Source organism: Onychostoma macrolepis, chromosome 05 (genome assembly GCF_012432095.1).
Source record: "Onychostoma macrolepis isolate SWU-2019 chromosome 05, ASM1243209v1, whole genome shotgun sequence".
Classification (NCBI taxonomy): Eukaryota; Metazoa; Chordata; class Actinopteri; order Cypriniformes; family Cyprinidae; genus Onychostoma; species Onychostoma macrolepis.
The window spans coordinates 6,463,105-6,476,815 of record NC_081159.1 but is presented as its reverse complement, the minus strand read 5'-3'; the positions used below and the strand labels follow the sequence as shown (position 1 = coordinate 6,476,815).

Sequence of the window (13,711 nt, the reverse complement as noted above, 5' to 3'; positions counted from 1 at the left end):
TGCCGCTGCTGATGTTGTTTGTTTGTTTATATATTCAGTAATTTCATATTACAGAGCCGTATTATCTGTTTTTCACCAGCCGTTCATGGGTGATAATTACTGCGACGCCATCAACAACCGAGCGTTCTGCAACTACGATGGTGGAGACTGCTGCCATTCTACTGTTAAAACCAAAAAGGTATGTTTTTTTTATTCTTTAGACGTTTAATTAGTCGAATTCTTAGTTTACGCTTCAATAACTGGTAAATAAGCAGAGTAAAAAGCTGTATAATTACTACAGATTCAGACAGGGTAATACGTCTTGCGTTGTAATAATTATCTCCTTGGAGAGGAAACCCACAGAAGCGGGGGAAACTCTCTGAACCCTACCCACAATGCATTGTAGACGCTGTAGATGAAGCACGTGCATATATGTTTGGGTGTTTTTCCAAAGCCATGGCAACAAACGGTTGCATATAGCATTTCCATATGGACATTCACCTCACTTTCCAACAATGAGAAAGATCCGTGAGTTTAATCCCGAGGGTGGTAAATAGCCCTAGAAAGGCTTTTTCTGCACGCTTGTGTACTGTTCTTTTTCCAGTGGACTTGTCATCCACTTTCACTTGATCCTCCCTTGCTTTTTCCTTGAGCAAGTTTTCCTGGCTGCCAGAGAAAGTGAACTTCTCTTTGACAGACAAAGAATGAAGTAACTTCTCCAAAGTTACAACAGCGAACTCTGGAAGCTCACTGGATCGCTCTACCCGCGCGTGGTGCCAAAACAAAAAAAGTTGGCATGTGTGATGACGCATTTCCCGGCAGAGTACACAACTTGTTGTGAAAGGTCTAAAAACTGCAGTTGGAGCTGGACGCTTAACATTTAAATACGGCTGTAAATCATATAGAAACGTATAAACTCAGGGGGCCGTTTGCTTTGTCACGCCAGAGGATTATCCAAGCAAATAATAAAACTAACTGCACATCCTCCTCCTCTCAGAAACTGAGCTGCTGACCGATTCATTGTCAGTCCTGAATTGTGCTAATAAGTGGCTGTAAGCAAGGAATTTGACTTTCTTTGTAAGTTTAGAACAAAAGAAATTTGACAGTATTCTTGTATGACTTCTGAAAGGTTGCTGCCAAAAGCAAATAATTGAGTAAATTGCTCCGCCACAGGGTAAGTGCGTCTGCCCAGTGTAATTTTTGTATTTAGAGAAGCCGATACATGCTTAATTTTCATCTTTGTCATGTCATTTTAAGGAGTTTTAGGGAGTAATAATGTAAATGCCTTCATTATGTAATGGCTATCGTGTCCCCACAGTTGACCCTGTGCTGAGCTCCACCTCTCTTGGCTGTGTTCTCTACCTCAGACAAGCATTAGAAAAATGATTTTCAGTAACATGTACTAATGAAATAGTACAAACGTATTATTTTTTATGTGTACAGGAATGATTTGTGACATTGCAAGCATTTTAAGAAACTGTTCAATAACATGTTTAAACTGTAGCGATTTCAAACACTTCTCACAGTTAACTGAATAGAGAAAGGACTCATTTGAAAGTGATTACTCTAAGTAAACAGAACTGTTCCTAACATTTCTGCAATACATTCAATATGGCACTGTGAAATTAATTACTGTCCACACTACAATGATCTTGAGCCTTACATAAACGAAAACAAAAAGTGTTCACGCTGATATTTTTAATTTGGCAGTGAGGGTGGCACATAGTTAATTAGCATCAATTTAAGATTAAGATTTAAAAAGCAAAACAATAATTGTTTCATCCTTATTTGGTGAGTTGGGTACTGTATTTTTGTATATTTCTGTAAAATTGTGCTAAATGATGCTTTCACTTCAAATGAACCAGAAAAGGAACCATCTGCAAGTTACTCCAGTAATTTAAGTGTTCATAATGTACAGTAAGGGATTAAAAAGGGAGGTGTTTTTTCATTCATTCATTCAATTTTATTTTAATTTTTTTTTTTTTTTTTTTTTTTTTGAGTGCTCAAATGAATTCGATTGAATTAGCGGGTAAAACTACGCCGACAACCATAAACTTACACTACTGTTCAAAAGTCAGTAAGGTTTTAATACAGATATTAATGATTCAGCAACGATGCATTAAATTGATCAAAAGTGACAGTAAAGACTTAATAATATTTCAATAATTATTTAAGACTTAAATAATATTACAAAGGATTTCTATTTCAAATGAATGCTGTGTTTTTTTGTTTTATACTCTGATTTCTGAAGGATCATGTGACACTGAAGACTGGAAAAAATGGCTGTTGAAAATTCAGCATTTCTATCATAGGAATAAATTATGTATTTAAATTTCACAATATTACTATTCTTACAGTATTTTTGATCAAATAATGCAGCGTTGGTGAACGTGAGACTTCTATTAGGAAAGAGCCAACCTTTTTGCCCTGGGTATGACTTGTCAGTAGCATTTTTAGGGATGATATTTTAACCATATTCTTATGACTTGTTCCTTTTTTGGCAGGTACCTGTATTTTGGTTTTATTTTATGTGGGAGCCGCAAAGATATCATCTTCCACAATGACCTAAAAGAGGACACTTACTGTAGGTCAGGGTCATATCAGGTCATAACAGACAGCACTGAAATGATGTTTTGATCCCTCCCCCATTTGATTTGGTTGGTTTATTGGATTTAGTAAACACAAAATTAGGTGGCTTTCACGGGATCTCTGTGTTGTTTTCGGTGGTCTTTGGGGTCTTTGGTGGGCTGTTGTCATTGTTTCTTTGGAAGGACTGTATGTTCTTCAATCCAGTGTTCCAATAACTCACAGTATACATTGCTTGTATTTGTCAGCCAAGGTCTTTTCCTCTTAAATGCACCATCAATAGCGGATAACTGCCCTCACAAGCCCCACAGAGCAATTAGGAAAAACTAACCGGGGCCTCTGACGTGCTACGAGCAGACAGAAAAGCAACATTGACACAAAGCATCCTATTAGTTTGTTGGACTTGAGGATGACCAGGATTTGAATCCATGCCTTGTAATGATGAGGTCTTCCATTTTAGAGGTGAGGTCATGACGGGAGAACTAAATTCGCTTCCAGTTGATGTTTAGTGGTGCCGCTAAACAATTTTCTACCAAAGGCCTCCAGATTTCTGTTGAACGCAGACCTAAAACGTGCCCCAATATAAATCCTTTGCTTAAACGTGGAATTGCACCCTATATATGAAACTACATTGCCTTACAGAAGAGTGTACAGAGGAGTCATATGGAAATGGGATTTTGGAAAAATTGCTGGAGGTCAGTTTTAGGATCTCAGCTGGTGCATCCAACCCAAATGCAGAGTACGTTAACTCTCTAAAAATGGTTTGTTTGTGTATTGAATTGTAAGCTATAGTCAAATTTCAAGAGACATTTAGAAACCAAACAGTCAAATTATAAAGACAATGTGCAGCTGTATATGAGTATATTTTAGAGGACATTTTCTGTTTACTTTTGTGTCTCAAACTGTGTTGGGCTGGCACTTGATGTTCATTGTAAAATTTGAGTTTTGAAGCAAAACCAGTTGAAAACCACTAAACTTCATTTTTATGTGACAAAAACAAACAATATCAACTTGTTTTTGAATGAGCTTCATTACATTGTTGTAGGCAATTGTTCAAATCTTCTTGAATTACTACTGAGGCTACTGGAGGAGTCTCAGTTCCTCTACCACTGTCCCAATGACATCAATACAGAAAAGGTCAGATGTTGTGAGAACATTCAGCGGTTGCAAGGTTTGCTGAAGGAAAAGTGCACTGACAGCTCAGCTTACTGTCAAAAGCTTCCTGCAGACTTCTCAACTTCACTTCTTTCAAGCTTATGTCAGAGTTCGTCTGACTCTCGTGAAATGCTGATATTTATACTATCCAGATGTCATGGTCTCAGGGGCATGAACTGAACATTAAAAGTAAGTTTGCTTGCGTTGGCGTCACCTAACGTCAGTTTAGAAGTCATTTATTTGGAAGCAAACAGCATATTAATGGTAGCTGGACAAATTCATACTCTAATACCTTGAGTATTAAACTTGAGTGGATAACTCGTCCTGCACTGTTTGCTAAAGATAGTTGAACTTAATAGTATTCTTGCTTAATATTTCCATTTTAGAAGTAAAAAATAGTGTAAAATCTAAAATGTGAAAACAATGTAAAATAAAATTAAGTTAAAATTTCATAAAATAATAATGAATGTTTTTCCATATATTATTTTAATCACTCCTTTTGGCTTTGGTACAATATGTAAGGTTTTTGTTTTTTCCAAAAAACAATTATGCCGAATATTCATCACACATATTATAATTATGCCTTTTAAATGAGCTCCTTTTTTTTTCTTTGAAGCGTTTTTATTATCATTGATATACTATAATAGTTTTTTTTCAAATTAGTTTTATTTTAATATCATTTTATTTGCCATTTTTATTATTACTATTAATATGTCTGTATAGTTTTTATTCATTTTATTTCGGTTTTATTTCAGTTAAACTTGATGAAAATGAGAATTGTTGCCTTGGCAATTAGGTTTTTAAAAATGTGTTTTTTTTTAATATTTAAATTCAGTTAATGTTTATTTGATTTTATTTTATCTTTCTTTCTGTCTTTTCATGGTTTAAGTTTTAGTTAACTATAATAACTCTAGGTTCTTAGCATCAAAATGTTTGAAAACCCTGATTTAAGATACCTAATTTCTGGTACAACTCAGTTTTGATGAAATGTTCACTTTTGTCTTTGCACTGTACTGTTGTTGTTGAAACTTTTATTAAAAATGAACAGTATTTTTTCACGAAAGATTTTTGTTTTGCAGTGTTTTGTTTGTTTTCCCTGGAAACAATTCAGGGATGGCTGAGGGCAACGAAAACATTTTGAAGACACAGATACACACGCACACTTAACAATTGGAGAAGTGTTGGTCGGTTGTAATGAGGAGTGTGGCAATGGAGGGAATGTTGTCAGCCAGAGTTTGTGGGCACTATGAATGGACTAGATTTACAGATGGGAAAATCCCCTACAGTGGATGGGGACACCAAAAGGAAAGGCCTGTGTGTTTCACAGGGCAAGGAGAGGGCATTCCTTCCCTCAACGCTCCGAACACAAGAGATCCCTTGTTCTTCTGTACACATATACACTCTTGCGTTCTCTCTTTTTTTTCACTCTGCACTCATAGGGATCCAAGTGCGCTCGCACTGATCTGACAGTGCACACATACATAGCTCACAGGGACTGAAAAGATGCCGCTTTCTGTTTGACATCAAAAGTAAAAACAGGCTGAGATGAGCATACTGACACGTTGTTAGTGGCTCATGTAAAATAGAAGTGCAGGTGTGGATCACACTCTCAAAAATGTATTCCATTGTGTATACTTGTGGATATATGGAGTTGTTTTCACTGACAAACAGTGATTTAAAAACTTTTTTGTTTGTGTTCCAGCTCCAGTGTTCCGCATCCTCTTTTCCCCAAATGGTAGAACAGTCAGAACTAAATAAAAGGATAATAATGTTATTTATTAAATGAGAGCACGCTGTGCTTTGGTCAGCGACATCATTAAACCCACACACGCATTCAGCTCTCACCGTATCTAATTTGACAAAAGCGTAAGAATAGGTTTAACTGATGTTTGATAGATAACATCTCACCACAGTATCAACCAAGGTCAAGTGTAAGGACTTTTGTTACCGTTTTCAATGTTGTTCTTGAAAAAACTTGGTTTGTTTCCCCCTTTTTTTTTTTCATTTGAACTGTTGACATTTACATTTATTCATTTGTACTATTAAAAAAATTTAGCTTGTAAATTTTCATTCTTTGAACTGCTGACATTTGCATTTATTCATTTGCACTATTAAATAAAATTGAGCTTGTAAATTTTCATTCTTTTAACTGCTGACATTTACATTTACTCATTTGAACTATTAAAAAACTGAGCTTGTAAATTAGAAAAAAAAAAAGATTTTTGTTGTAACTGTTATGTTCTTTTAGTTTCATTACCAAGGACTTTTAGTTTGTTTCTCATCACTTTCCTGTCTCCTTTGTTCTAGTTTTCCCACCAACTATTAGTGATGGGAAGTTCGGATCATTATACTGACTCGGACCTTTGAGTCTCGTTCAGCAAAATGAACGAATCTTTTTTCGAGTCATTTCGTTCATTTCGTTCATTTTAGCTAAATATTATTAAAATGTTACGTGCTACTTCCATAACACATCTACTACTTATGCAAACGTTGATCACACTACAAACAATACAAAACTAATGCTATAAGAAAAAGAAAAGATTAATTCATTGTTTACCTGGGTCTTCTATTATTAGTTCACCTCACCTCTTATCTGACAAGTCTTTGGGTTTGAGTCGTTCGTTCATCACGTGACAACCTCATAAGCTAAACCTATGCAGTCAGAGCCGGAAAGAGAATTGATTAGTTCATATCCCGAGTCTTCGGGTTTGAGTCGTTCGTTCATCACGTGACAGCCCCATAAGCTAAACCTATTATTATTATTATTATTATTATTATTATTTACTCTTACAGTTACTTGATGCGTTTCTGGTCTCAAATTGTAGCTTTTTAATTACAGTTTATAAATGTGAATTTCTGTCATGATTCTTTTCCATAACACTGAATGTGGTAACAAAGGTAATAAACTAAAGAGTTGGTTATTATTATTATTATTAAGTATTTTTCCCTCAGACTGAATAGGTTTAGCTTATGAGGCTGTCACGTGATGAACGAACGACTCAAATCCGAAGACTCGAAACAGGTGAACTAATTCAGTGCAGAACCTATAGGATGTTGCGCATGCGCGACTGAACGAATCACTCTCAGAGACGACTCGTTCAAAAAGAACGAATCGTTCAAGAACGACCCATCACTACCAACTATCAGTTACCTTGGTTAAGGCTAGAAGGGATACGTATGGCGCTACTGGGCATGCGCACATCAATACAGCGTAATTTTTGTCACACTGTACAACAATAATTACTATTTTTTTTATTCTTGTAAGGGGTTGGTTTAGGGTTGGGGTAGGTATAGACGTTAATGAAACACAATCTAATAGGTAGAAAATTAATTTCACTGTTCATTTCCGGTCGGAGCTGTATCCCTTCTAGCCACAACCAGTTACCTTGGACACTCATCAATCAGCACACCTGTTCAACCTTTAGTTTGCTATCACTGTGTATTTAAGTTCCTCTTTATTCACTTTTCATTTGTCCGGTATTGTTTGTGCATTGCGCACTATGTCTCATGCCTTTGGCTTATCTATATCATCTTTGTTTTTGGAATTTAATAAGAAAAAAAATCGACTTTTTGTTATCATCTTTATCTTCATCTGCTTAAAACGTGACAGGAGTAGGTTTTACAATAAAATACTGTTTCAGTCTTTCTACTTCAAAATATTGTATTTAATTGATAATTACTTGTCATTTCTGTGTAATTATTTGTGAAATTTAAAGACATTTTTCAGTTTAGCAGATGTATTTTTCCAAAGCAACTGACAATTTGCAATTTATATAATATTTGCTGACAAATATTGTCATTAGAGATTTTAATGCCAGTAGAAGCTTTCAACTGGGAGAGAATAGATCTGAGATTATGTTTTTTAATAACTTAATAGTTCACACAAAAATGAAAATTATGTTGTCATTTACTTACCCTCACCATTTCAAATTAATCTGCCTTGTGGAACACAAAAAAAGGTGTCTTTAAAAAATGTTTCAGTGTTTGTTTTTTTCCCAGTCTCTTCAGTATCCCAACATTCTTCAGTACATCTTCTTTTATGTTCCACAGCAGAAAGAAAGTCATACAAGCATGAGGTTGAGTAAATTATTGAAAATTGATCATTTTTCGGTGAACTATCCCTTGGATCAGAATCTCTGAAATATAATTCATAAAAACATTGAAACCTTTTCATAACACTGCTGTATTGTGGTGAAAGTGATCATCACTTCAAGCTCTTGGACTCAACCCCTTTTGATATTTTGTCTGTGCCAGGTGATTCCATTCCCAATGTCATGTGACATTCGAGAAGACTGTGCGTGTCGGGACCCCGACGCCCAGGAGAACAACAAAGGAGTCCGCCACCGGTCCATTGGCTGAGCTTGGTACCCCCTGTGGCACCCAGGGGGCCTGCTGGGAAACCATTCTTCTCTACATGCTGCTTATAAGAGGGCCTTTCCACTCACACCGCACTCCAACATGCCCTCGTTTCCTCATCAAACAGCAACAACTTAAGAGGGTATGACACTCAAAAACAAACAACCAATCAAACACATCAACAACAGGTTTCGCAAAGGACAAGAAGTGGAAGTTTTATGAATGAGCAACAATAGATGTCATCAAACTAAAGCTCAAACAAGCCTGGGCTGACAGTTTTGTTGTTTTATGTTTGCTTTCATTGATCATTATTTGTAAAATGCAACCATGGCAATGTTGTTTTTATGTAAAGCCAGAGCAAGAAGGGGGGGAAGGAAAAAATGCAGCTGTTAATGTTTGCCTGTAGTCAGAAAATGGGATGATTCCAATCGAGTCAAATCAAGAGCTCCAAACTAAAGCGAATCGATGAATGAGAGGACCTCTGATGTTTTTGTGATGCCCCTTTACACCTGACCTCCAAGACTGTCTCGATGACAGTTTAGCCATTCACTGTGTCATCGCATATCAAGTGTTCTCCGCGTTCTTATATTTATCAGTTCAAATATCAAAGAGGAAATACCTAGAAATGGACCTTAATATCAAATCCAAATTTGTGTCACACGAATGGCTTGCACTCCTCTGGATGTTTGAGCTGCTCTTGCTCACTATGAAAAAAAAATATTTGGCTGCCGACCTCAGAGCCTGTATGAAACATCGAGGGATGATGGGAACGTTTCACAGTGCATAGGAAGATGTACGAGTGCAGCTGCTGTGGGCCTAAATCACCAAATCCTGTATATCAGCAAGAAATGCACAAATCTGATGCCGAAAAATCATCAGAGGAGGTGTTGATCCAGTAAGTTACATCCAGAGAGAGAGAGAGAGAGAGCTCGTGAAAGAAGTTGTGTTAGCACAGCTGTTGCTGCTAGTTTTGCTGCTGTGGCCATGCAGCCAATTCTGTCTATGGACAGTTTGTAGTTTAATGCAAGTGCAGTCTGCCATAGATTTTACCTCTGGTCAAAATGCAGTTATATCAGCTTTACATGAAATATATATATTCATATACATGCAAACAGCTTTATACATGTAGATCTACTAACAGGTTCCCCTCTGCCTTCCCTAGGGCTGTCAAAGTTCACACACTAATTGCCGAACATTAGGAGCTAATTGAAATGGATCATGCACCCGTGTTTCTATCAGCAAATGAAGAAAGATTTTGAATGGATAATTTATTTATAACCAGTCCCTGATGGGATGTTTAACAAAAGTTGTTTGCATGCTTGGTGAAATTTTATTCCTCAAACCGAAATTCATCTTTTACTTAAGAAAGATCAAATCCATTTGTATTTCCTGTCCTGTTTAGTGCAGTTTGATAATTAATATTAACAATTAGATTGACTATAGAATGAATTAAGAGCACGGCTGCATACATTTAGCTCTGTCTGGTGTCATTATATAGACATACCATCCACATAAATTGCCAAACTCAAATACACACTCTTTGGAACTGAATGCATTAATGCTATGCATCATAACTATGAAACAGACTGATAATTTTAATAGATTGACAGCCTTATTAGAGACACAATGGCCACTGAGATGATTGACTAAAAGAGAAATACAATTAATAATTAATAATTCAAATAAAATGGGCAGTCAGTCAGTATTTGCTTGTTGATGAAGACCAGCTAAAGGGCCTTTGTCCATCAGGATAATAACATATTTTATTAGGAGCCAAGTGTTCATTCAAAAGTAATACCAAATTACAAGAAAAGTGAGTAAAGTATTGACACAAAGAATGTAATTTAGGCTTCATTGTGAATATAATAAGCATTTAGCATCAAGGTGTTTGTGCTAGCTCAGTCTAATGTAGCATTATATTTGTAAAAGAGCAGTAAAACTATGTATAAAATAGATGAAATCATTTCAGGCTTACCTTTGCAGTCCATTTCATCTGACATTTTGTAACAAAAATATCTTATTGGCAGATATGCCATCGGTGCTCCCCTTTTTGTGGTGCTCATTATTTTTGTGAAAAATAACTAACAATAACGTTAGCGCATAACAGCAGTATATGTAACAACTAGCTTGAAGTTCAACACAATAGCAAATGTCTTATATTGTAGTAAGTGTACACCAGTGTAAAACTGGAGATTGTAGTCTATGGCGGTGTGGTAGTTAATGGCAGTCAGTACGACCCCATTAAACACATAATCTTTTAATATCTACACATTGGTTTACAAACCACTTTTAGAAAGTATTGAAACATCAAAATGACTTACAGTAGAAGCATTTATCAGCCACCCTCACAATCTCCCTGAGCTCTTATAAATACATCTAAATGACATCTTTCTCATTACATTAGCATTAGCAATGTAGCATAGAAAAAAAAACAACAACAACTGTTGTGATAGCAGAAGTGAGGCTACTAATCAAACCAGAATATCCCAACAAGTTGTGTCAGCCCAGCCGATGATAAGAGGTTATTTCTATGGCATTAATGTCTAACGATAAATATTATGTTTTTCAGAAGTGAAGAGTTTAAGGTAGGAAGAGCCTTGTGTGTATATTTATATCTGGTGGTTTTGTTCAACTGTATCTCTGTCAATCAATATTTTTATCTTTGACCACAGTTGCTGCACTTGTCTTTGTACAGTTGTTTTGTTGATGAAATAGAAAAAAAAAAGAAAGAAAAGAAAAAAGTTTACCATAAAAAAAGCTGCTATGGTCAGACAGGTTATCATAATTGTTAAATTAAATAGTCGTGTAGTGTATGACATCATTGAATAGTACTTTATACTGTGTGTTGTTGTTTTCTTCTCTTTTCACTACCTTTGGTTAAAATGGCAAGTATTAAAGAGAGATGTGTGTAGTCCAATTACAAATACAGATGTTAAAAACATAGATGTTAAAAACACAGCTACCATCAAAGGATATCCAAAGTAAAAAAATCTGACCTGCAAGAGACACGGCAAGAGTGAGATGACAGAGTAGGTCGTCACAGTCGCTGATGACTTATTTATTCATGTACACAAGCAGCTCTGTCGTCATTTCTTTCGATGTAAAGATCATGTCATATTTAGTCTCTATTGATGTCTTTGTTCCTAGTATTAAACTGTATGCTATTATTGCATAGTAAATGCTAAAATACTGCTGCTTTTATTCAGTTATCACTTGGAAAGAGTGCCTAGAACAAATACCAATATATGTGCAATCTTATGAACCAGTATCACGACCGGTTTCAGACATCACTGAAAATGGACCTTTACTGAGCTTTACAGTACATACAGTTCTTTACTGGGGTGTTGTACACAAACAGTGATCAACCTTTTCTGTCCTTTTTTTTTTTCCTGGAAATGTTAAGAAAAGCTGAATGCATTCTAACGCAACGTTACTTTTTTCTTCTGAAGCCATGAAAAACAAGATCAAATCAAATGAAGTTTGGTGAAACAGTCTACTGTAAACTTAACAGGATCTTTTTTGCTGTACCTCATGCCTGTAATGTTTGCTGCTTACTTGTTCAGTATTTTAGTAATTTAAATCTCTTAGCAATATACAATGTTGTAAATAATATAATTATTTATTAAGAATGTTGTCTTTTTATTTATATTTACACAGTTCATCTAAGTTATTTTTATATGTCTCCAGTGTTACTTGGTGTGATCAAAAGTCTTTTTTCCCCCCCTTACTGTTTACTTCTCTGTCGGTTCCTCTGTTCCGGTTAGAAAGCAAAGGTCTGGCGTAAGAAATGACCTGTTTTCCCAGCCACTCAATTTGTATGAGTAATAAATAAAAGTCTCTAATGCACAAGGAAAATGTTATAGAAATGTCACCTTTGGAAAATTGTACAAAGTGTTCCTTTGCCGTATTGACTTCCACCCGTGTTTTAGATTCCATATGTTTGTATATTCTGGGGAAATTGGTCAGAGAGGTTCCGTTTCCAATTGCTGAGTAGATACATTGAACCGGTCTGGAGCCGTGGGGCTCGTGTGGTTTTGTGTAAATAGTAGAATAGGTGAGAGAAACTGAAAGACTGCTTGTGGTGGCTCAGCTGCTGATGTTTGGCCACATATAGAAAGCCTCATGTATAGATTCCTTCTATAATCCAACGTGTGTCCCTACATTTTCATCCTCACTGCAGAAAGAGGCATGTCCCCATGACCGTACATGCAGACAAAGTTGTACCTCAGCAAATTAGTGTCCTATTTTGTACATCCAATTTTGTGATTTAAAGGTTTCAACCTATTTCAGATTTCCCTAGTGCTGTGTTTGCTTGAAGAATAGCCTAAAGGTCACTTTACATCATGGGATTTTTGCAGTAATTTCACTTTATACAGCTTCTGTATTTTCACACAGCTGTGTAGGTTTTGTACATTGCTACCAGTAACATGACTGCACATCAATATTAAGCCAGTTCAGCATGCTTTTCTCAAATCTCATACTCTGAAGATTACAGTTGCATGATCAAAACCATGGTCCCAAAGTCTGAGATGTAAAAATTTGATGGTGTGCTACTTTCATCTAAGTAGTATAGCAAATTTAGATGTATTTATCATACTTTTTTTGCAACGAGAGATAATTTACCCCATTACGTGTCATTTGAGTATTCATTTTGTGTGTTGTTTTTAGTGTTCTTTTCAAAACCTTTATATCGAAATCAATTATGTTACATGTTATTTGATATATATTTTTCCTGAGTGTTTCTTTTCGATGCCCTGCTCCATTTTGTGTCATTGTTTGGTCTCCAAATTTGCAAATTCTTCTGCGACTGCACTGACATAAAATCAAGACCAGACATGATGACAAACCCATTGTCCTTCCTGGCATATCTCCAAATACAAACCTAAAAGGCTTGACCTCTTACACTGACGGTCTCCGTAAGCACTGGTTAGTCTCAATAAACCCACTGTGCTCAGTATAAATACTAAATGCACTGTTTTGGGCACTTACCACAATATTATTTTAATAACCAATTGATTTGTACCATTTTTCATGATTATTTCTGATGTGAGCAGTTTGCCACTGTTGTTTGTTCATTTGTTTGTTTTTATATATAATATTGTGATATTATTTGTCACAGAGCAGACTAGTGTACTGTATATTTTCATGAACTCCTCAAGCATTATTAACAGTAAGTACATCAATGTTATTTTTCCTGATATGTATTATTTAGAAAATAAACACTGGTTAATGAAATGTAATTGTACCACTTGTGTTTAATTGCTTTGTGAAACCTGATGCTGGCACTTATCCATAAAACTGCTCCTCCTGTAAGTATGTTTCTTAAATGATCTCTAAATATTGTGATGGGAAGTATGGAAGAGCAGGGTTACTGTAACTCTAACACCTTTCGCGATTACCTCAAGCATATTTAGTCATTACAGTGTCAATTCAGTTTATAGTGTTATACATTTGGATATACTACATGAAAGCCAAAGTTCAAATTCAAAGCACTGCTGCATAATTGTATGATATGTGATAAATGTAACAGTTAATGAAAAATCTGTGCAGTATATTGTATAATGGGCGTATAGTGCACTTAAACCTCAGTTTATTCCACTGCATGCAGTGAAAGTGATCCTGGCACTGGAATATA

The 13,711-nt window shown here is 35.8% G+C and overlaps 1 protein-coding gene across 2 annotated transcripts in view; it reads left to right on the top strand.

Annotated features, from left to right (window-relative positions):
- Positions 1-13,297, top strand: part of pappab (pregnancy-associated plasma protein A, pappalysin 1b) — an 87,758-nt gene extending 74,461 nt beyond the window's left edge. For both annotated transcript variants that reach the window (XM_058777714.1, XM_058777713.1), the window contains exons 21-22: positions 80-178; positions 7,975-13,297. In XM_058777714.1, the coding sequence (XP_058633697.1) occupies positions 80-178; positions 7,975-8,079 (204 nt within the window). In that variant the 3' untranslated portion in view covers positions 8,080-13,297. The remainder of the gene's footprint in view (positions 1-79; positions 179-7,974) is intronic.
- Positions 13,298-13,711: the final 414 nt, after the last annotated feature.